Source organism: Rattus rattus, chromosome 15, assembly GCF_011064425.1.
Source record: "Rattus rattus isolate New Zealand chromosome 15, Rrattus_CSIRO_v1, whole genome shotgun sequence".
In the NCBI taxonomy this organism is placed as follows: Eukaryota; Metazoa; Chordata; class Mammalia; order Rodentia; family Muridae; genus Rattus; species Rattus rattus.
This window is the reverse complement of record NC_046168.1, coordinates 39,747,497-39,771,207: the sequence shown is the minus strand read 5'-3', so window position 1 is coordinate 39,771,207 and position 23,711 is coordinate 39,747,497. Positions and strand designations below refer to the sequence as shown.

The 23,711-nt window shown below is 44.0% G+C and overlaps 1 protein-coding gene across 5 annotated transcripts in view; it reads right to left on the bottom strand.

The window, feature by feature from the left end:
- Positions 1-4,497: 4,497 nt before the first annotated feature.
- The window catches only part of Sema6a (semaphorin 6A), a 120,291-nt gene continuing 101,077 nt past the window's right edge, over positions 4,498-23,711 (bottom strand). For 4 of the 5 annotated variants that reach the window (XM_032885791.1, XM_032885788.1, XM_032885787.1 and 1 more), the window contains one exon: positions 4,498-8,737. In XM_032885791.1, the coding sequence (XP_032741682.1) occupies positions 7,536-8,737 (1,202 nt within the window). In that variant the 3' untranslated portion in view covers positions 4,498-7,535. The remainder of the gene's footprint in view (positions 8,738-23,711) is intronic. The other variant, XM_032885786.1, reaches the window with a different exon arrangement.

Below are 23,711 nucleotides of genomic sequence, written 5' to 3'. Positions count from 1 at the left end.
CAGACAACAGGAAGGACAGTCCGGTCTACCCTGCAGAGCGTGTTGCTTTATTTCCTTTGGGAGGTCTAGTCTATGGTTGTTACAGCACAGAGCTTGGAGCCAGGATGCGGAGGAGGGAAATGTGGGGTAGAGAACAGATGTTGACTTCTGTGTCTTAAGATGTTGTTCTAGGCATGTAAGCAACTTAACTTCACATCATCCTGTAGGGCTGGAGAGGTGACAGTCGGCATTCCTTCCCCACTTTTCTTTTCCTAACTACCTCTGTCCTTTGTAAGAAAAAGGTTGGGAAATTTCTCCAAGCTGTCAAGTGTAGGAAATTTTCAGTCTGCTCCTCATGCAGCCTGGGTTCTTTTAACCTTCTGAATCTTCTTTTGTGATTTGTGTGACAGGCACAGGAGGAAGCAGCCACCAAGCCTTAGTCTTTTGTCCTTTTCCTTGCTTGGATTCAGGCTGTCACTATGTCTGCAGTGGTAGGGTCCACCCTTATAAGGGTAGTCACCGCGTTTGGCTCTGACCTTTTCTTTCTTTGCTTTGTTGACGGTTCTTAATAGCATGGCTGGCCAAAGGACTCGGCCGACGCAGGAAGGAAGAGTTGTGTTCTTTAATTATGGAAAAATATTAGAGCACAATGACCTTAAAATAGAACATGTGCACTGAACCCTTATTTTGGGGACTTTATTGTTGTGATCATCCCTCTTGGGAAACCCTGTAGGAGTCTCTTCCCTTTCAGTGAGGCCGGGTAATTGTGTAACTTGAGGTGTCCCTGAGAGAGCTGCAGGGATGATGTCAACTCCAGCATTTGTGAAACATGACTACACATCTACGCTAAGTGCTGTCCTAAGAGGTCCCTCCCTGAATTCCACTTTCTGTAAAATGGGGATGATCATGTGCCTACTGTCCATCACACTTGGCTAAGACCAAGATCAGGGGTTATAATGGACAGAACTATGCTTGCAAATTATTATGCTAAATATGCTAAAATATGCTAAAACATGCATATTATGCTTTTCAGTAATAGGACCATTCCTCCTTATTTTTTGTTTTTTAAAGGTAGTCCTACTGTTAAAATTCATATTTTTTTTCACTGACAGGACACTAGCTATGCAAAACATTCAGTGTCCACATCAGAGAGTGGGCACAACATTTTCATTGAGAGCAAGCCAGTTTCTCACCTCCCTTAGGCATGCACAGAAAGTTGTCATGACACCCAAGATGTGCTCCGGGCTGAGTTATCATCATTGTTGCTTTCGGAAGGAACTCAGTCTAAAAGTCTTGGCAGTTGGCGTCCCCATATCTGGCATTGTACTCAAGGTCACCTTCATCTGTGTTTATTGTTGTTGGAAACCACCAATGAGAACAGGCTTCTGCTTTTGTGGATACCTATTTTCCCCTTTCATTAACTTCCCTTATGTGAACCATTATTACAGAGGTCTAGCAGGATGGAGGACTGCCTTGGGGATGATGCTAATGAATCTCCAGAGAGTCTTCTTTCTGAAGGTGATTAGGGAGAATGAAGAAGCTGTTAGCCACCGCAACCAGTGTCACTGACTGTAAGGGACCTACAAAAAGCTCCTGGGCAACCCCCTCCATTCACATGTCCACATTTCTGAATTTGTAGTTTATCACAACTCCCCTGAAAAGTGCTTAGGTTGAACCCAGATTTACCAAGAAAAGAGGAGAAGAAAGTGCTCCTGACAGGACTCTCTTCAGATGACACTGGTTCTGGGCTTGTGAGCTCTGTGACAGTTTTGGTTCAAGGAAAAAGCCATAGCAATAGAATTTATATGTGTGTCCATGCACATGCATGTTTTCTGAGGGGGTTGGGAAACCCGGTGCAAATCAGCTGCCTCCCTTGATTTGCTCAAATTTCAGTTCCATTACGACCAGTACATCTGCACATTTTTCTGCCCAGCCACATTTAATGCACATCAATGTAGCCCTAACCTCCATTGAGGTCAACCTCCCCATCTCAGGGGATATACAATACTCTAAATGGAATATTGAAGATCCCCATCTGTCTGGTAGTCCCGATCAATAAATGTGAGCCTTCCATTCTGCTTCTGTAGGAGAGACTTGTCACCACCTGGTTTTAAGACAAGCGTGAGATGGGGTTTCTGAGGGTTACTGGTCCAAACGCCCAGCTGTCACAGAGCTGAGCCGGGGAAAGGATTATGTCCTTAATCACATTACTTCACTTCTATGGGCTTCTTTTAAATTCCTCCTGTCCCCTTCCCTCCAGCCAAACGGAGCAGCCTGAAATAAGAGCTGCCTTTCTGACACTTTCCCTTGCTGAATACTTTGTTTTGAAAGGGCCTTTGTACGAATAGCAAAACCCATGCATTGAGGTTTGGGGCATCATGATTGGCTTCTGCCAAATTGCTGCCAAAGGCTGAGTTTACCTGACAGGGAACCTAAGGAAAGAAGTCAGGTCCTCTCTGGAGCAGGGAAGCAGTCACTCCTCAGGCACAACAGTTTAAAGATAACCTGCAGAAACCCTCGGCCTCTTTAACAAGCACCCAAGCAAGCAAACGCAGCAATTAAAAGTCGGACTGTCTGAGGTGTTTATTTCCCCTCCATCTAAGTGGGGACACCCCTGGGGCTCCAGCTAAAATACAGGATACACCTGTTCCACCTCAGTTGCCTCCTTGCAAGACGGTATCAGCTGACAGGGGCAGACGGCACCGGCTAAATATAAGGTTGACTTGCTAGGATGGTTTACTTCAAACCTAGAGTTCCTGCCCACCCCTTGCCTTGACAGAGATAAAGCTTTCCTGTACCCTTAGCTTGTGAAGGAGGACTGAGGTGATGATGCCACTGAGGGAGGGTATCAGGTCTTTCTATCCAATCTTGCTCCAAGGATCCGAGTGAGTGGGGGAGGGAGGCAATGGCCTGTGCTCTGCTCAGCTCTTCTGTTTGGGATCACCAGTAAATCCTTCCCTGTGTCTTATCTTCCCCCACTATTATTTTATGAAATGAACCAGCTGTGGGCCATTCTTTTCAGTTCTATCAGAGGACACTTGGGGACAACTGGGCAGGGTAAACTTATAAGAAGGAAGTTTTTGTCTAGTTTTGGAAAGACGATTGCAGAGTGGCTTTCTGTTTTCTAAGCGCAGAGCTGGATAAAGGCTTTTGCCTTAAGTTGCTCCAATATCAGTGGGGCACATCAGTTGGCACATTTCCAGCGCCTGCACCCCTGCCCTGGGACCGGCTCTTCTCTACATTGCTATCTGGCTGCTTTTTAAAAGCACAGGTCCGCGTGTTGCTCTATATTCTCCAGCCAGGAAAGGGTTGTGCCGCTCAGCAGCTAAAGTATTAGCATATAGGAGTCAGGTCCTCCAGCCCAGGTTCTCACAAGCGCTGCTCAAATCAAACCAAACTTTTCCTTTCTCAAACAGAATCCAAGCTGCCTCTTCATAAGCTAGCCCCTTTCTGAGCTAGCTGGCCAGAGAACACTTCCTTTAAGAACCAGTTCAAAGGCAGCCATGTGACCTAGGTTCTGGGAAACTTTGTTCAGCACTTGGTCCTCCCCTTTGAATAGTGATTAAAGGGCCTATGCTAGTTTCTCTATGCAAATGTGGAGACAGAGAACAGTCAAATCTGTGCCTAATGTGTTGTCAGTATGAATGTACTTCGAGAGACACAGCTACAAGATATGCTTAGAAGAAAATATCGTTAGGATACTCAGTCCAAGCCTACTGCAACCACTGCATACCAATGCAAACGTGTATGAAAGAACACAACTAGAAATGATTTATGAAATCTGACCAGGCCAGACCAAGGCATCACTCTGGATGTGACCTGACTCCTACCCTGCAGCTTCTCACACTCAATGGCTTACAATGTTTTAACTACTAAAGGTCACAAGTAAAACACCTTAGCCAAAGACTTGTTTTTAAATAATTGTTTTTAAAAAGCCTCCAGAGGGGAAAACCTGACACAGTCATTTCATAATGCTATCCTGAAGGAGGGAAGGAGAAAAAAAAAAGCTCTTCCTCCCAATATAACTCAGCCATTTTCCCAGTTACAAGAAATAAATGTTAACAGGAAGCATTTCCAGAACCCTCCACCTTATCAATATGTAGGAAGGCTGAAGTCACATCTGTGCAGGGATCTATTTTTAGTGGACCCTCCATACTAAAATCCTAGTCTTGATCTCTTAAACTATCAAGCCTACCATAAATGTTTGATGATGAACAAGCCCATAAAAGGAAAGCACACGAAATGAATAGAGGGGGTCAACGCGTGCTCTGCCTTTTAATTACAGAGGCGTCTACTAAAATCCTGCTCCAGGCTGGGTGCAGGCAGAGAAAACACATCAATAAGTTGGGTGGAGGGAGCAGGGCGAGGAGACTGCAAACAAATATGTCTAACTACATGGTTATTTATAATGAGGGAGAGACAGAAGGAAGAGAATCCTATCCTGAGAGGGCAGGGGCAGGAGAGGGGCTAAAGAATGAAAACTGAAGACGTAAACAAAAGCATTCAGGACACGAAAGGTAACGTAGAACAGTCTGGTTTTATTACTCTTAAGCAATAGAGCCCTTTCCTTGATTTTTTCCTCTCTTTCCCCTTTCTTTTTCATTCTCTTTTCTTTTTTATCTTTTTTTTACCACATACATTAAACTGTGAATCAGATGTTAGGATGTGTGGAGATGGAAGGAAAGTTGGTGACACAATATTTTTTACAACTTTACAACCAATATAAGTCTGCTTTTGTCGCATCAAACAGTGTCTAGCCAGGGAGGAAAGCAAAGGCACGCTAAGGTTTATGGACAACTCCCCCTCCCTCTTGACCCCCAATGCAAGGTGAGGGTGGAAAGGGAGAGGGACAGGGGAATGCAGAAGACCAGCTCAATACATGTGGCACTGTGGGGTTAACACCGAAAGTAGTGGGGTGTGGGATGTGGAAGTGTGGGTTTTGACACGGGTCTCCTTAACACAGCTCAGGAATGAGGTTGGGGCAATACTCTTGGGAGTCAAACTGGAAGAGAGGATATCAGGGTGGCAGACACCCACCTCCTTTTTAATGTTTGTATTTGTGAAGAAAAGGAAATGGAGAAGGCTAGCTGTTTCTAGAAAAGCCTTCACGGCTTCAGGGTACAATGATGACAGACCATGAACAATGACTCCACTAAAAAGCAAAGCAAAACCTAGTGACGTCTTAGTTTTCCCAAACAACAGTCTAGCTGGTCTGAGGCAAGTCTTGGAACAAAGGGCTATGCCCCTGTCCTCGGCTGTACACCAGAGGCTTGGCATGACTGCTCTGATGGTGGATGCAACATAGGAATCTTCAATAACCAATTCGAATTTGTCCTTGTCAATCTTTGTTTTTTTTCTGAAAGTCTTTTTATTACTATTATTTTAAAGACAAAACTAAACCCAGATTAAACTGGAAAATGAAAGAGACAAAGAGATCACCAAATAAACTGTTTATATGAAAACAATGCTCATGGTTTACAGTGTGCAGACAATTCTTTTGTTCATGGGAGAGTAAACAAAGGCTTCTTCTGTGTGCTTTAGCAAATGAAAACCAAGGAAGAAAAAAAAAAGCCCCACACTCACCACCCCTCCCAACCCTCTACAAACAACAAACAGATAAAAAATTAAAAAAAAAAAAAAAAAAAACAGAAACAAACAAAAAACACTTTTGCCCCAGAAATGGATTTTACAGCATCCATTGTGGTTTGCTTGTATTTTGGGGTACCCACTAATCATAGCAGGGACCAGCCTGCTTGGTCTATTTCCTCAGTTGATTCTCTGTGCATCTCCTGGGTGTGCTGAAAGCACAGCTCGGAGAATCCTCTCAGTTGTCTGCCCAACCACTACAGCAAGATTCTCCAGTCAGTGGACACAGCAGAAAGGAGAGCTGAAACTTTAGTCTCTTCTCTGCTGGCTCAGGAAGATGTCACCATGTTGAAATGATCTGGGAATATAAAGGAGCAGTGGGCTCTGGGAAAGGGGATTTTTCCACCCACAACACTGGGGGAGGGTCCATGGGTGGTTGGAGTTGGCACAACAGAAGGCAGCGTGAACTAAAGGGTGTCACCCAGCCGTGGGCATTGTAACCATCACTACCTTGTTTTTCCCATTTGCTTGTCTCCAGTCTTCCAGAGGGCTGAATGGAGGGCAGGGTTTAAATAAATATCTGCCTTTATTTCAAGTAGGAAAAGGAAGTTGATCATAACGACAGTTTACAAGTGTATACAACTCAGGGTGTAAGGCACAAATTTACATGTGGAGAACAGGCTATTCACAGATGTAACCTCATGAAACACCGTGTGATCAAATCATTAATGTATGCAAGGTAGCAGCCAGCATATTAATTAGTTCACACACTTTGTGGATTTTTGTTGGCTGTCTTACATGCAAGGTGACATGAGATGGGGGGGTGTTTGGGTTTCACAAGCTAGTGCCTTCATGACGGTGGGATCCTCAGACAAAGCCATGTTTAGGGCAATGGGGCATGGGTGCCATTCTAAACATTTCTGTCCTGGTTGGAAGTTAAGACTCTGGAAAGATTTTTAAACATTTTTTTTTTTTTGTCCTCTTGGCCAGAAACCCAAGTGACAAAGGAACTAGATTAAAATAAATACTCCTTCCTAGCACTTTTCCTTTAGCTACTGACCCCAGAGTCCAAACACAAAGCTCAGAATTCCAGCTCCAACTTATTTCCTCAGTGAATTTATTGTAAAAATAAAGAAACTCAATTATTCCAGTTAATGGATTTCACGTTAAATAGGTTTAACTTTCCACGGGCTTCTGCAGAGCTGTTCAGATGGTATTTGGAAGAGTCTTTTCCTTGAGGAGAAAGAAAGGGGTGAACAATAAATAAGAGTTACTTGCGTTAACGGTCACGTTATTCATTAAAAGCGAAGAGGAGCAGAAACCTATGACATCGTTGCCCAGCGTGGCATTTACCTGCTATCACAAAGCTATAACACTGGTGGGCATTTCACAGTATCTGCGCATAGTAAACTTCTGCCATTGTTAAAGTCTGAGTTAGAATTATCAATGAGTCCTTTATTATTATTTTTTAAATTTTCATGATTTTTTTTAAAAAAAAAATGTATTTGTGTTTTAAAGTTTCGAACGCTTAGCCAAGTATGGTAACGTCCTGTGTCGTCACGGACAAAATTCTGCGGTGGTTGTTTACCACCGTGTGTGTGGTGCAGTGTGGTGTGGTGTGGTGTGTAGTGCACGTATGTGAGTGTGGCCTGTGCCTGTGTTCATGTGGGGATGCGGTGGGGATGTGCTTTTGGCTCATGTTCGTGTTGATACTGAAGTCTTTTGTGAGTCCGACCTGCTGTATGACATGGCGGCGTGTGAAGGAAGAGAACGGAGGTGACTTGCTAAACCTTCACCAAACCACATGGCCCGATTTTTGAGAGTATCCCTGTGTCCCAAGGAGGAGGACCCAGCGTCCTCAGCTCCTCCAGGGCCATCTTGGTGGATACCGAGGCAGTGGAGACCTTGCTCAGCTGCGTGGGTGCCTTGCCTCATCTGATGCTTCAACTCCTGGGCCCCAACCCCTGGGATTATGTACACGCATCATTGGGCTTCATGGATGTGGAAAGGGGGGCAAAGGAAGGTTTGGGGGGTACATCTGGCTTTAGCGAGGGGGTGCGCTTCAGCCCCGACCTCGTCAGTGAGTTGTAGGCATTGAGGCTGGGCTGCCTCGAAACAGTCACGGCCTGGCCAGAGGGCTGGGAGCTGTGCACCTGGATAGAGTCCACCCTCTGCGGGGCGGGAGGTGGGTTGTCTCCCCGGCCAAGGCTCTGGTTCCTGGAGAGGTGGGAGGAATTGGAGGAGTTAGTATTGTTTCTTTTGAGAGTGGTGGCCTGATGGCTTCTCGTGAGCGAGTTCGTGGGGTAGCTCCTCTTATATTCAAGCCCGTAGGAGGAGGAGTGTTGCATTTCCAGCCGCTTGCTCAGGCCGGTCTGGGACAGTGAGGCTCCCGGGGGACCCAGAGAGGCCTCACGCTGTGGAACTTTGGGGGGCAGGCTGTCCAGGTTCTCCACAAGGTTCACCCCATGGTTGGGACTCTTGCTGCTCAGATGCTCTTTGATGGTCTTATACTCCAGGGTGGCAGCCTGGTCCTCCAGTGCCATCTGAGCCACCACCTCGCTCATTTTGGGCTGATCTACGTATTCGTGCTGGTAGCCCTGCTGTGTGATGGGCAGGACCACCACGCTGGGGATGTGGCTTGGGGAGGCCCGGAGAGGCAGGTCCGTGGGAATCACAGGGGAGCCCATGGGAGGCATGTCCTTGGTGCAGGCATTGATGAGGTTCTGGTTCCTCTCCCACTCGCGACTGCCCCGGTTGGGTTTCCGCTTCTGCTGCAGTGTTGGGGTGGACTCCGGGGTGGGCAGGGCGGTGAGGTCTAAGTGATGCTGGTCAGCCTTGATGAGCATCTTGGCGGTGTTGCTAGGCGTGGCCAGTTTGCCATTGTGCATGAGTGGTGTGAGGATGGCCTCAGGCTTTGGGTCCTTGGATTGACTGTCCCCAAAGAGGCCACTGAGCTTGGTGACACTGCTCATAGATCCCCGACGCGAGTGGGTGAGCTCTTTCTCCTTGCGTTGCACTACCGCCACGTCTTTGCGCCGGTGATCACACACACAATACACGATGATGCCGGAGAAGACGGCCCCCATGACAAAAGCCAGAATGACTGCAATGGCCAAAAGGGTGACAGGAACGAGCTGGTCGTTGCTTTTGAGGTAACTTTCCCGAATCACTCCTGTAATAGACATCGCACATGGCATTAAGAAACATAAAACACCCTGGGAGGCTTACCGGTGTTTGGCAATCACACTGTTAATTAATAACAGTAATAAGTGTCGATAGCACCTCTGCTTAGCTCATCTTCTGGGCGCAGCTTGCCAAACATTAACTAATTAATCCTCCCTGCCCCCACCTCACCCCAGCCAGCCCTGGCATGTGTATGTAAATCGATTTTATTTGTTGCCTTCTTTTGTGGCTTTTCTTCTGGCTGGCAGGGTCAAAATTTATTTATCTGTCTTTTCCTTTTGATCTTTTCCCACTTCCTATAGAATTAGAATAAATGAGCAATTTGGGCCTGGTGGAAGGAGCAACAATTTTATGCGTGTTAAACGAACAAATCACACAACAATCCAAGCTTTCCACTCAGTCTTGATGACTGCCTTCTGACAAGAGGGCCTCTGTCTGGAGAAAGGCATGTTTGTTTTTGAATCTACAAGAGGATAGAGGGCTTTATGTCACCACAATGAAAAATAGCTGAAGCTCACAGGTTACAATATTTACATTTACTTTGCATGAAAAAAAGGAACCCTCCCCCCACTCAATTTCAGGTAAATACCCTGCAGACCTGAAAGACTATTTAAATCAGGGCCCCTGCTATGGGTTTGTAATGTGTCAGGTCCCATTATTACTCTTAGGGCTTGCTGTCACCAAGAGAGTCTTCAGCAGAGCTGATCTCTTCGATTTAATAAAAATTTCGTGGCTACCCCTGTCTATTACCTTCCACTACATTAACCAAGAAGCCTCCATTCCGAAGGGAAAAAAAGACGCTGCCTTTTCTCTGCTGCTTAATCAGTCACCAAGCTGAGTTCCTCTAATCAAGTGCAAAGGCTGGGGCTTTTATTTTTTAATACCAAGCGAGAACAGACATCACAACCCTCAGATCCTAAAGTGCTTGATGCCAGTAGCTAAAAAAAACAAAGTCTCAAATACTTGCATCCCTGCCTCTGGAGAGCGAGGGAACATGAATACATTAGAGGCACCGCACGAGGGAGTGCAAACATTGTTCCTATTCTGGAAAGATGGCAAGACAGAAAATGTACCTTGTCTGGTCTCCAGAGACACATTTTTCACCTGCTAAGTCAACCCTTTCTGGAATATGTTTAGTGTGCTTTTACTGACAACTGCGAGGGGCACTGAATTAGAATGTGATGACATAAGAATCTCTGTCTACTCCTAAACTTCTGCCATTCCACCCTGAAACTTTCATTGGTTGTTGCTGTTACATTTTAAATGTCACAACCTAGACCTAGAAGAAACATATCTCTGTCATGGGGGCGTTTCTGACTAAATATTTTGATTATTAAAGTGATAGTTTCGAAACCCAGAGGACCTAGCTGGAAGATCACACTCTTCTCTCTCAAGGACCCTTTTATATTGTGACATCATCACATGTGTCTGTTGGGGAGGTGGGGGCAACCTTCCTGTGACAATGAACTGTGACTTCCAGTGAGAGTAGACAGAAGCAAACACCTTTTAAATGCAAGATTTATGATTAAACAAATACCCTTGGTAATTGAGGGGGAAGGAACCCCCATGAAACACAGTGGAAACGGTAAGCTATTGAGCAATTTCTCATGTGACACTTTTCAAAGATTTTCAGACATATCTTCATGAGCTTTTTAAGGGATAAAAACCAAAGAGAAGAAGCAAAACAAAAAACCCAGCAGGGAAATATGGTTCTAAATCACACATTATATGTGTGGTACTCTTAGACAGTGGGGTGGCTTGCATTTAAATATGTTTTAATACCTATGCCTGAAAGAAAATGTGCTAATGAAAATTTCTTCCCAAAAATTACATTTCCTTTTTGTTGGATTAAAATAGCAACTGATTTTCCTTCAGTTCTGATTGTGTATGGAATTCTATTGCACACGTTCCCAACTCCCTACACACAATTGCATGAACCAATGCATACACCTGTGACTACAATGGTTTCATTTTTCTCATTAACCTGGTGAGTTCTGCATTTCTAACCATGGCAAGACTCTCATCTGTATAGGGTAGTGGGTGGGAGTTCTTACCATAACAGACATTTCACAGTATGCCTTTGGGTACTCATATTTAGTGGGGACTATCTTACCAAGAAAAGTTTACTTATTAGAGAAAGCTGCCTACAGTGACCTTTGGCGTTTGAGAGCTTAAATGGTTCTATTTAGAAGGTCCAAGGAAAGGATGGACTAGAGCAGAGCGCTGGGACTACATAAGAACCTCCACAGCCTGGTTAACTGACACAATAACCAGGTGCAGTGTGTTTTCTTTCATACAGTATGCTTGTTGATGTGTAAGAGGAAGTCAAGACAGTCCCCGCTCCCTGTCCTTTGTGTACATATCGATGGACATAGAGGCAAACTAGTAAGTTAGAAGGCCAGTCCCAGAAAGTAATGCTCTTTGTCTTGAAGTCTTGCAAATCAGAAGGCCATCTTCTAACCAGAGCAGCCTAACTAGCTCTGTGTCATATGCTCACACACATGGACCCACCACAGGGAAAACAACGCCAATCAGTCTGCAACTCCCATCTCCTATACTATACAGAGCATCAACAAGTCAGGCCCCCCTCCTGCAGGCTGCCCTTTTATAGGAAGCTGGTTCTAAATCTTAAAATGAGTTTGCTTACATGATTGAATTCCTCCCCTATCAGCCCCTTGCCAGTTGACCATGCTCTGTTGTGTGTCCCCCACTCCCCAATACCCATGTACAGTGAGCAGAGTGTGACTTCAGTACAATATGGCTGGAACAATCCATTTACGTCATTGGGAGATCTGTGCAACGACCACATTTATCCACTGCTCCTTATCCGTAATTCTAGCTCCTAAATATTCTTCTTTCATGTGCAAAGGTCTTCAGCTGTCTGAGACGCCTTGAAACCACTCGCAAAAGACTTTTACTTTTTTAACTGATGACATTTGAGTTCAGGTTTCTGGTTGTTAACAAGTCAAGTAGGATCTGACTTTTCAGGAAAATGGTATGGCTATTTTCTTCAGTTTCATTTTGCTGGGTAAGTAAGAACCTTACAAGCACAAAAAGTCTTTCTGTAGCTCTTCATGTTTTAGGTAAGAAGAGCAAGGGGGCTTTTGCCTATCTGTTTAGATGAAATCCAAAACCCTAAGCTCTAAGTTAAAAACAAAGCAGACAGTAAATGCAGAGTGAAGCTCTGGAAGGGGTTTTTATTTTGCAAATGCCTTCCAAGCTTAAGGGTGTCTGGGCATATCTTGAAAATCAGCAAAGGGGTGTTCATGGCAACGATGAAATTAATTTTGTAATCTTTCCACGGAGAAGGTTTGAACCCAAAGCTCTGTCTAAGAGGCCCAGTGAGGCGGATTCAAGCAGCATTACGTAAGACCTCAAAGGGTCTGGAGTCTTGGCTCCGTACCTACAGACTGGTTGGTGACATTTCAGAGAGTGGTTTAACAGCACTGGACTTTAGATTTTTCATTTATAGTCTGGGCTCAACACAGTCTTTCAAACTTCAGGAGGGTAGGATGATCAAATGAAGACCAAGAAAGAGCTGGAATGCCAGTTTGGGGGACAGAACTAAAGGTCAGAAGAAGATCCTACAAAAGGCAAATGGTGGGTTAGTGGCTCTCAGGATGGTAAGTCACCGCATCGCTGGTTGGGTCTGCCAGTTATCCGTCTTCGCAGGGAGGCAGACACACACATCCTTACTGCTTCTTATGGTCAAATGTGGCCAGAGAGACGAGTGGACACTCAAGGTAATATATGAGAATGTTTTTAATTTCAGGACAGCTTGTAGGTCCTGAACTTTGAAATAATTAAAACAAAGCTTGAAATAATATTGAAGAAAACTCCAGCAAAAACAGTTAGAGGCCCAGTGGACTAATAATTCCATATTCAGCTCCTTGAAGCAATTGCCACACTACTTAAACTTGTCACCCTGGCCTTCCCCAGGACTCAGAGTTATGTAGCTTAGTAAGTGATTAGTGAACATGTGGGTTTTCCGTACATTGTAGGAACATTTTGAAACACATTTCAAATCCCGTGAGACATCTTTGGATTGACTATTTAACCTCAGTTTGGAAGTCTCAGAAAGACTTCAACTATGTATGATCTTGATAGAATTTTGATACTAACACCTATCAGACAAATAAAAATCTATAAAGGTACCTAGCTATTTGCTCAAAACAATAAGAGAAGAAACTGTCTTATAGATGAAAAGAAATTGGCTTTGGGATAATTACAAAGGAGCCTATGAGGGTGAAAGGGTTATTTATGATAATTGATGCTCCAGTGAGATTGCTTAATTTGAAACAAACACATCTCTGCAAAGAGCAAAGGACATCAGTCGGGGCCAGAATGAACATCCACTGCTTCAGATGCTGTGTGGAAGCCTGGGGATGTGGCAGTCTCACCTGTCCAAGTACCCAAGTGCCCATACGCAATGCAGAAGGAAAAGAATAGCCTTTCCCACCCTGGGCTGTTGACATGCTTTCCCCAGGACTTCTGTTCCCACCAGTGAAACTGGGGCATTCAGAACAAAAAACAGTATCAGAAAAATGTGTTGGATTGATTCATTAAAGTCATAAGGTGCTAAATGGATCTTCATTCCTATGTTCATATTGCAGGAGGTGAGGCGCACGATGGCAGAGAGATTTCTCTGAAATCATGCCTTAAATTGGCGGAACTAAGAAGGGTAGATTCTCTGTACTTTCCTTTCCTTTTTGAAGTGAGACTTTTCAGGTTGCCTAGAGGACCCGGTGAGGGAATCTGAAGCTCTTTAGAGGCCAGAGCAATGAAACGATTATGAATGATACTGCCCCTGGGCCCTGCAACACGCGATTCAAAATAAGAGCAATTATAGATTATAAAATCAAAAGGAGCCCTGACGCAGTTCTGAGTTCTCCCATGGTGACCTTGCAAATGAATTCTAAAATGTCAGAAACCCAATCCTCTGTCTAGAAACATGGCTTTGGTGAGTAGGTAGATGTGCCTGCCTCGCCTGTGCCTGGGAGCCAGATCCGGCCTGTGGAACAGCATGCTTGAGACAAGATGCTACCTCCTGACCCCGGGTTAGGCTGAGACTCTCTTGGTGCCTTTCTTTGCATGCTCCTGATATTAGCATCTTTGAGGCTGCCCTTGCCACATAGGCACTTCCTGAGTACACTAAAAGCACAGAGCTGGGAGGCTGGGGTGCTGGTGAGGGAGGCACAAGCCAGGATGGGGGAGGAAGGGAGACCTTGCATTTAATTCCACCCAAAAATACAGAAATGGAGTAGGATGCACCATTCCTATTCCAAGGCCAAACTAAAGCTTTAACAAAGACATGAAATTGAGCTGAGCTTTAAAGATATGTAGAGCTGTAAAGATGGGGTCCAGTGACAGCTGAATCCACAGCAATAGGCAAGGATCTAACTCCTTTCTGGTCCCTTACACTTTAGTGTGACCTTTCCTGCTACGCTGTCCTTTCATACTGGAGTTTCACACACCTTTGCCCCTTATGTCTGGGGCCCATCTCCCACCTTCTCACAGATGTGGCTCGATTATTAGAGTCTAAGCTTTAAAGAGAAGAACTGCTCACTCTATGCCAGGCCTACTTTCTAAGTGTATCCTGGGGCCCTAGTGCTCTCTCCCATAATCAGTTCTGGCAAGAGGTGTACTTTATGCTTGCCTTCCTTGGTGAGACTAGTCTGAGAGAAATGAACTCACCACATAGTCCCAGGAAGAAAAACATTTATCAGATATCTCTTAAACTAACTGTAACTAAACGCTCGGGTGAATGAATACAGCTGGAGGAAAACTAAGAAAAATCGAAGCCACAAGCATTTTGGGAGAAGGATTTGAACAGCCTTGAATGACCAAAAAAGGTGTGTAGAAGACCTGGCAGATTTAGAAGCAAAGTTCTTTCCTCTTGTGAGGGGTAGATGATTCTAAGATTGCTTTGTTCTATCTTAAATTCGTTACTGAAAAACTCCTATATAAAGAGACCAGAGCCAAGTACCCTTCCATCGAAAGCACAGCTATCATATTATCACCGTCATCGCTCTTTTTTAAAATCAGAACTCTCAATCTCCAAGTGTACCTATGACCTGCCATTTACACAGAGACTTGGGAGATGTGAAATGACCTGTCAAAGCAGACAAACTTAGATGAAACCGGTTCTGGTTAGTAAGCTGAAAACCTGAGCCCTCCCCAACCTCTCCAGTGACCTCTCTCCTGGTCTAAGATGCAGGCAGCCAGAAAAACTCGAAATGGTTAAGTGTGTACTTTAGCCTCTCGCCCTCGATCAGTGCCTGCCTGTTTGAGAGCTGCGCTGCTATGATGGATGTGTCTGTCTCCATAGTGAACTGATAAATAGGCATCTGTGTAGAGCGGACCCGGTGACCACAAAGACAACAAGGCTTCTCTGTGTCCTTTAGAGAAATATGCAAAGGCAGAAAGGATGATGGCCATTTCCCTCCATCGCTGAGCCAGAGGGGGTTTGTGTTGGGTCTGAGAACTAAGAACGATGGCAAAACCCCAAGAAAAGCCCCGGAGTCAGATCCCCTAAAAATAGACTCGATTCTGCTGTATAGTAAGACAAGCCTGCAATTTCCTTGAAATCCTCATAACAACTTGAGTGAATAGAATCTAACAACCCAATTTTTCTTGTTTGAAAATCTTATTGCAACAAACTGCCAGGCTCAGAGTGCTCCAAGGCAGTCAGAATGAATGAAGCGACCGAGAGCCAGCGAGCACCAGGGCTAACTACACAGAGCTCACTGTAATCCCTATGAAGAGGAGAAAGCAAGCAGGGGGAAGCCTCGACTGCAGACCATCTCTCCCCGGGGCCACACCCCAGCCCATAGGGATGTCCACACTGAAAATGAAATGGTAGCTTTCTGTGGTTACTTTGGCAAGAAACAGCGTTCTTCTTGTCTTAGGGACTAACGTTATCCAGATGGTTTGGAATAGATTGAAAATGCCAGCAGCCCTGGAAATGGGCTCGAATTTATAACTCAAACTTTCCTTTTCATTATTATTTTTCCCCCTGGCATTACATAGATGAAGCACTGGGAGGAGTCACAGTCTTCGAGATATCAAAAGGTAGTGACTCACCACGCCTGAGGATAGGCAGCTTCCTACCCTGGCTAGTTAATAACCCCAGTTTAGGACTCACACATTGAAATGAAGCTTACTGTGGTTGACTGTGGATGACTGTGGATGAACCCACTGCCAGATCTGTTGCCTCTGAAATGGATACAGTTTTGGTTGGGATGCCTTTATGTGAAGAGGAAGGAGGGCGAGTGTGAAGCTCATGTGATTTTATCTTAGAACAGTGCCTTCATTTCCCCCTGTGCTCTGCTCCCTCCTTCTCTGCAGCTCCACTGCCGAAGACCTGACCTTGCCAGTGGGACTGTAGATTCAGAAGGTAGATTACATTAGTGCCTCTGATGCATTGAGAGTTACAATAGGATAATCTTTAAAGCCATGAGATGCTGGTCTGTGGGCCCATGCTTTAGAACTGTTATTGTTCCCATAAGTTTAGTGATTATTTTTGTGTTTTTTGTACAAAATTTACTTTAATTTTTTAATTGTGTGTGAATTTGAGGGGGCACAGGTACATACATACAGGTACATACATACATGAAGAGTTTCAGTTCTCCCCTTACAGATAGTTTTAAGCCGACTGATGTAGGTGTTGGGAACTTTTGGTCCTCTGAAGAGCTGAACAGGCTCTTAACCACTGAGTCATATCTTTAGTTCCATTTGTGAAACTTCCAAGGCTTATTTTTCCTGTCCTAATGTTTTCTTTCTAGATAAGACTGAGCTCTTAACATCTATGATCTCTGAAATCAGACCAACTTCCTCATCCTGTCTTCTTCCTTTGCTTTATAATGAGGCATCAAACTGTAAAATGGGGAATTGGGTCTCCTTACAATATTGGAAAATTCAGACAATTATTTGTTTAGATTATGTATAGTATTTTGATTTTTCTCTACAAAGCAAAGATAAAATAAAAAGAGGTAAGAGATCTGCCTTAATAATATTTCACTTTGAAGACAACACTGGGAGGTTAGTTATCAACATAAACTTTGAGGTAATAAAATACCTGGGTTTGAGATTCAGTTCTATAAGTAACCTGCTCTGTGATCTCTGAGCATATTTTTCAAACAGCCTGAGCAACATGGGCTATAAAATGAGAGTTACTGGAAGGATGAAATGGGCTAATACCTGCTTGGGACACACGCAAGAGCAGCTTTTCTAAAATTTCAGAAGAGTTTCCTTGGACAGGCCCCAAGATATTATGTTAGTTATGATTGGAGAAAAAGATCAAAACATACAGCCCCCAAATCTTGGAAAATGAGCTTCAAAAAGATGCCCCATAGGAAACTTGAACTGCCATGATTCAGTGCTACCCAGCACCAGAATCATCTTGAACGTGGTAAAGCCACAACTCTTCAGGTCCAGTCTAGACACCCCTCCTCTGCAGCAGAGCTTAGCTGGACTCAGACACTGGTGGCTCTTGTGTTCACTAACGCTTTTGAACCATACCTTAAATGTTGTTGGCAAATTTTTTTTTCTTTTTCTTTTTTTTTTCGGAGCTGGGGACCGAACCCAGGGCCTTGCACTCGCTAGGCAAGTGCTCTACCACTGAGCTAAATCCCCAACCCCGGCAAATTTTTTTTTTAAAGACAGCAAACCTATATGATTTAGCTCAGACACAACTGAGGTGATGGATAATCAGGTTTTCAAAGTGTTTTATAAGAAACATAACAAGTTAATGAACCAACTAGGCCTTGGGGTTCAAAGTGCCCATCTTCAGGTTACATGTGTAGTTTCTTTATTCTGATTAACACCAACATTCTGACAAAGAATACTAAAGTGATGTTATTTTATTGGGAAACAACCAACTCCATCACATTTCTTCCTTTCACAAATTTCTTTTGTCTTTTTTAAAGATTTGCTTTTCTTCTTTTTACTTGTGTGCGTGTGCACATGAGTACCTGGCAAAACTCTACTAAAATGTGTGTCTACACTCGTGATGCCAAACCAAGCCACCCCAACTTCTCAGTCCCATAGTTCCTGGGATGATGCATTTGGCCTCTAGTGGCCCTAACATGAGGACATTTCTCTAACAGTGGGCACTGGCTACTGATTGGATTGTTTAACTCAGATGTGCCCCTGATTGGATGAGTCCAGGTATGGCTGGATCTCAGGGGAAGAAAAGGCAGAATGTTTCTGAGCACCCAGCCTTGGGTAAATTCACCTCCTTTAATGAACCACATCTACACCAGCTTCTTCTTAAACATGACTCAGGATAACTGATAATTGCTTGGAGCATGTATGAAAATCTTTCCCCTACCTCTGCAAGACCAGACACAAGGAAAAGAACCCAGGGAGATCCTCTCTCTTTATATTTTTTTTTTTCAACCAAAAGGAAGATCCTAAGTTCATTCTCACATTAAGGTACTGCTTTATGATAATGAACAAACCCAGCAGGGCAGTGCCCTCAGTGGAACTTGGCACCTCAGGCCTGTTAAGGAGAACAGAATTGGAAATTCCCTGGAAACGCATGACATTTTAAATTACATTAAATTTCTGTTGTGTGCTTTTAAATCAGGGAGTGCAAGGCCAATCAGCACTTAGGGTGTATTTATTACCTTAACAAATGTCAGATGATTCTGTCCAGGATTATCTATTATTTATGAATAACAAGAGGCTAGAGGACTGCAAATGACACGCTTTAATATGCCTAAAAGGTTAGGCATAATATAGTTTACAGCCCTATAAATTTCTTTACACCATTTCCCCCTTCACATAAAGCATTGTCAGTGGCTGTCCTTATGGAACTTCTATTATTTCTATACCATTCATAACGACCGCCCCTGAAGGAATGGCGGATGCATGTTTGAAAGGAAATGGATCCTTGTAAAAATATGAACTTTAAAAATAACTAGGGTGGGAGAATTCCAATTACTCCATTAAAAGTGAACCACATCACACAGATAGTTCCCAAGCTGCAGACTTGGAAGAGGTTAAGAAATACTAATTGGAGATGACAAACCTTTGCATTGTCTATAATGAGCTCTTGGACACTGACTAAGAACCCCTCTAACATGTGCCCAGCGTATCTGAGTAGGACCAATTATGTTTCGGTAGTTCGCTTCAGGGCCTTAGTGAGATTTAAAGTGCTAAGGAGATTTATGTCTGATGAGGTTTATGGGACTGCTGACAATCTATTCAGTGGTCCATGCATTTTGCAGGATGTTACTTACCACTTTAGGCAGCCTGTGTTGCCCTGGTACCTGCAACTGAGTTCAGCTTTTCATGCCTTTCTCTCTGGTGAAGTGGTGTTTGTTATATGTTTTGCACAAGCCCTACAGAGCTGGAGGCCATTCTCACTCGTAATGTTAAAAAAAGAGAGAAGCCATTCTTAGGAAATTACCCATTTCATTTAGCCCTCTGTAGACCAGTTGCCTACAGAACAATGAGGACCGCAAAGCAAGCTGGCTCAGAAGTCTTAAAACTAACAAACCACACAGAACTAGGTGCGGAGTGGGCTCTGAGAGAAAGCTAATATTGTTTTCCATTCTTACATGGGAATCAAAAAAGTCTTAAATTGACTTGTCACAGTTTCATTATGAAGACACAACAGGAACTAGAAGGAGCAGAGTGCAGTTGGATGAATTAAGGAGCAAGTGTAACTGCTCCAGATGGTCTGTTAGTAAGATCACGCCTAGCCCAGTCCCCGGAGTCCTTGAAAGTTCCATTAAGCTGTCAGAAAACTTTGTCATTGTGTGTTTTTCTACAAAAGATGGGAGAGAGTCGGGGAAAAAACCAAAAAAACAGAAAGGGAGACTGAGGGGAAAGGTGGGTGAAGTGCCGCGCTGGGAATGACAGGGCCTGAGAGCACAGCTACAGTGTAAAAGCAAGCAGCACAACTGGATGGTGAATATTTTTTAATACATAGTTCGAACTTGGTGTTTTAAAAGTAAAAGTTTAAGCTTTCCTAATCATAATTTAGGACCTTCGTTTTGGGAGAAAAATGACTGGTGTGTATAAAGGGGGGCGGGCAGCGCGAGGTGGTTATCTCTAGAAAATTCCAATATCAGTGTACGGATGCAGGCAGGCAGGGAGAAGAAATAGCTTTTGCCTGGCTGACATTTAGCTTTTTTCCTTTCTACCCTTTCCACAATAATCTCATCAAGACCTTAGATGAATTCAGCTGGCTGTCAAGAGGATAGAAATTTAATTAGATCGGATCTACATCTTTGCCTGCAAAACCGAAGGAACAAGTGTAGTGTCTGCACGGGCATCTCTGCCTGAGCTCCTCCCTGAGACACGCACAGGAAGTTCCCACGGCCTCCTCCGCAAGGCCCATGCACGAACTGTGCATGCTGCTGTTTTCCTAGGTCCTTCCCAAAGGTCAGAGAGCACAAGCCAATTCTATTTCCGGGAGGTGACCCAAATAACATCCCAAGCACTCTTGTCTCAGACTCCGTGACTTTAAGTTCTACACCATGTTCCACATCACATAGTCCAGTGCTTAAGTGATGGGACAGAGGAGCCCAACTTTGGAGTTCAGTTTGCCAGCTCTTTACCTAGAATCAAATATTTGGTTTGGATGCAAGGAGCATCCACCGGGAAAATGTCACAGTAAGCAGTGACACATGTTAGAACCAAAACTGATACAAGATTCCCTTGCCCAAATTCATAGAATCTATGTAATCCATAACCGCATGTGAACAAACCACAAGCCTAGGTCTGTTAATCCCACTTTGTCTTTTCTTTCCCCTGGTCTCTATCTTTGGTTGTCTTTTGTTCCCTCCAGCCCCCACCCGAAAAGCTAAGACACCTAAGCACCTCATTAAGGGTACTGTGCTCCCATTTTGAGCTCAGTTCCATGCCAGCCCTTCATAGCCTTGATCGAGTCAGTCATCACAAATGATCTGCCTCTTAATGACTCACCCTGGGCTTGAACAGCTTTGTGGCTTGTCCACTCGATTTGTTCTTCTTGCAGTGTGTCTCCACAACTCTGGCTCTCCCCGCTCCCCCCAACTCCTGACATCCAACTTTTGGTTCAATGCCTTTCCAGGCCTTTTCCTAATCAACCCCACTTAGAACCAGTCACAGCCTGGGTTTACTCCCTTGGTGCTCTGTCTGCCCTTCTCTCGCATGAACTTCCCTCCATCCCACCAGAAGCTAGCTGTGTATCCCGTCCAGTAAATGGCCACTGCAGGTTCTTATCAAAATCGTTATCTTCTTTAACATTCAGCAGAAGATTTAACATTTCCACCTGGATGTTTGTTAAATGAACAAAGAAACAGAGGACTATTTGTGTGCGCGTGTGCATGTGTGTGTGTTTGTGCAGACCAGAGGACAACCTTGGGTATCATTCCTCAGAATACCATCCTTTGTGTCTCTGTGTATGTCTGTGTATCTCTCTCTCTCTCTCTCTGTCTCTCTCTCTCTCTGTCTCTCTCTCTCTCTGTCTGTCTGTCTCTCTCTCTCTCTCTCTCTCTCTCTGTCTCTCTCTCTCTCTCTCTCTCTCTCTCTCTCTCTCTCTCTCTCTCTCTCTCTCTCTGTGTGTGTGTTTGTTGTATGTTTGTTCACAGGTACAAACACACAAGTGTGCCCATAACCCCAGGAAAGCTTGCTCTTTGGTCTTTCTTTGACACTAACGTTCTTGTCACACCACTATTGAACTATAATTTTCCAGTGCTTTCTCAGTTCTAGTGCCCACAAGTAAGCAATGAGAATGACACTTAACACATATCTGGATCATTTGACAGTTGGTAAAAACTTTTATATCAAATAAACTTGAAAACAACCAAGTGTTACTAACGGTCTTGCTTGGGAACAATTCTATTTATGAGCTTTCTTGAGGTAACAGTGTCGTTTGGAGCCTGTTTTTAGTGGCTCTAAATACCAAACTGTGTTTCAGACCAATATGCAAATTTTAGTGATTATTTTCTGAAATAAAATGTGATAAAGCTATTATAGAAGTGTGTGTGTGCGTGTGCATTTCAAGACAAGGTTTCTCTTTGTAGCCCTGGCTGTCCTGGAACTTGCTCTATACACAAGGCTGACCTGGAACTCTTACTGGAATCAAAGGTGTGTGCCACCACTGCCCAGCTACGGAAGGAATTTTTAACTTGAGTTCCTCTGGTATGGTTTATTCTCAATTCCAAGTGTAGTCTAGAGGCCAGTGCTGAGACGGGCTCCCAGAACTGAGTCAGTCTCCAGCACTGCTCCATGAAAACGTGCTACTTAGCTTTTTGGGAACATGATATAAGCTAGAGTTACTTGGGAAGAAGAAAGCTCAGCTGAGGAATTGGATTAGTTTGTGAGCAATGCCATCCCATGGTGGGTGATTCTGGCCTATAGAAGAATGGAAACCCAGTAAGCAGCATTCTCCTATGTTCCTCCTCGGTTCCTGCTTGAGCTCCTGCCTTGACTTCCCTAAACATTGGACTGTTGCTGAGAAGTGCGAGCCAAGTAAGCTCTTCGCTCCCCAAACTCTTCTGCTCCTGGGGTTTATCACAGCAACACAAAGCAAACCGGGACTCCACCCCTGCCCAACTTCAGATACAGAATAATGCTCTGGAGAAAGTACATCCCGTGAGGTATAGGGTAAATCAATAGGGTTCAGGTAGCAAACAATACTTGACACTTGGCTAACCTGAAGCTTAGACAAACAGTAGTGTTTTAAGGAAAAAAATATACACCTCATGCAATATTTGTATATACTTATACTGGAAAGCATTCAGCTTTATCTAAATATTTGATAAGTCGAATTTAAGTTTATCTGAAGTTTAAGTTCATCTGTTTGTTGTATTTTACCAACTAACCCTCCTTTTCTGCTTCCAATCATGTGGTTCTATGACTCTAACTCTCCCACAATCATTTAAAAACTGTTTACTCTCTGTGTGTGTGTGTGTGTGTGTGTGCACGTGTGCGTGTGCGTGTGTGTGTGTGTGTGTGTGTGTGTGAGAGAGTGAGAGAGAGAGAGAGAGAGAGAGAGAGAGAGAGAGAGAGAGAGAGAGAGAGAGAGAGAGACTTCTCTTGCATGGACTTTCCTTGGTCCACCAGAAGCTAGCCGTGTATCTCATCTACTAACTGTAAGCTACTTCTTCAGGTTCCTATCAAATTCTTTATCTTTCCCAACATCCAGCACAAGACTTACATGTGTACCTGGATGCTTGTTGAATGAACTAAGAAAAAGAGAAATAGTTGTGTATGTGTGAACGAGTGTGTACGTGTTGTCACTATAGTGTGCATGCTTAGATCAAAGGATAACTTGTGATTGTTAGTTCTCTCTTTCTATCATGAAGATTCTAGAAACTGAACTCATGTGTGTAGGATTTTACCCACTGTGCCGTTTCTCCAGTCCACAGAATAGGCATTTTTTTTATACAGACTTGAACGTTTTGGAGGTTAGAACAGTTTGACAAAGTTATAAAAATGATATTAAATCTTTATGGGGTAGGCCTAGCATAATGTACACTAGCACTTTAAGAGTTCTATTTTCCTTACCAACTATACCAGCTTTCCTACGAACAGTACAGGACACCTTTCATCCATCCTCTTCCCCCAAACGGAAATAGAGGAACTCTGCTTAAGGTAATCCTCCCTCTCTTAGAGAGGCCAGTCCTTCTCTCTCAGCTGCCTTGCCTCTGACCATGCCTGTCGTGTTATTTTGAAGTTCAGATTGCACAGTGGAGGTGAGGGCCCCTTGCTCCTCTCAGCACTGTAGACACAGTCAGCAGCCTTTTCCCTAGGCGCTTCCTGGAGACCAGTCTTGCTCCACAGTCAGATCTAAAGACAACTGTGATGCTCCTTAAAAGCTATGTAATCAGAGTGGTTTGTTTTAAAACTTTTCAGAGAAAGCACCAGCTATTCAGTAAGTCAGTGCTTACAAAATTGTACATAGAAGTCCTGCATCCAACACACTCATTTTCCCTGTGTTTGGTGAACTGTTACGGCTATGATAT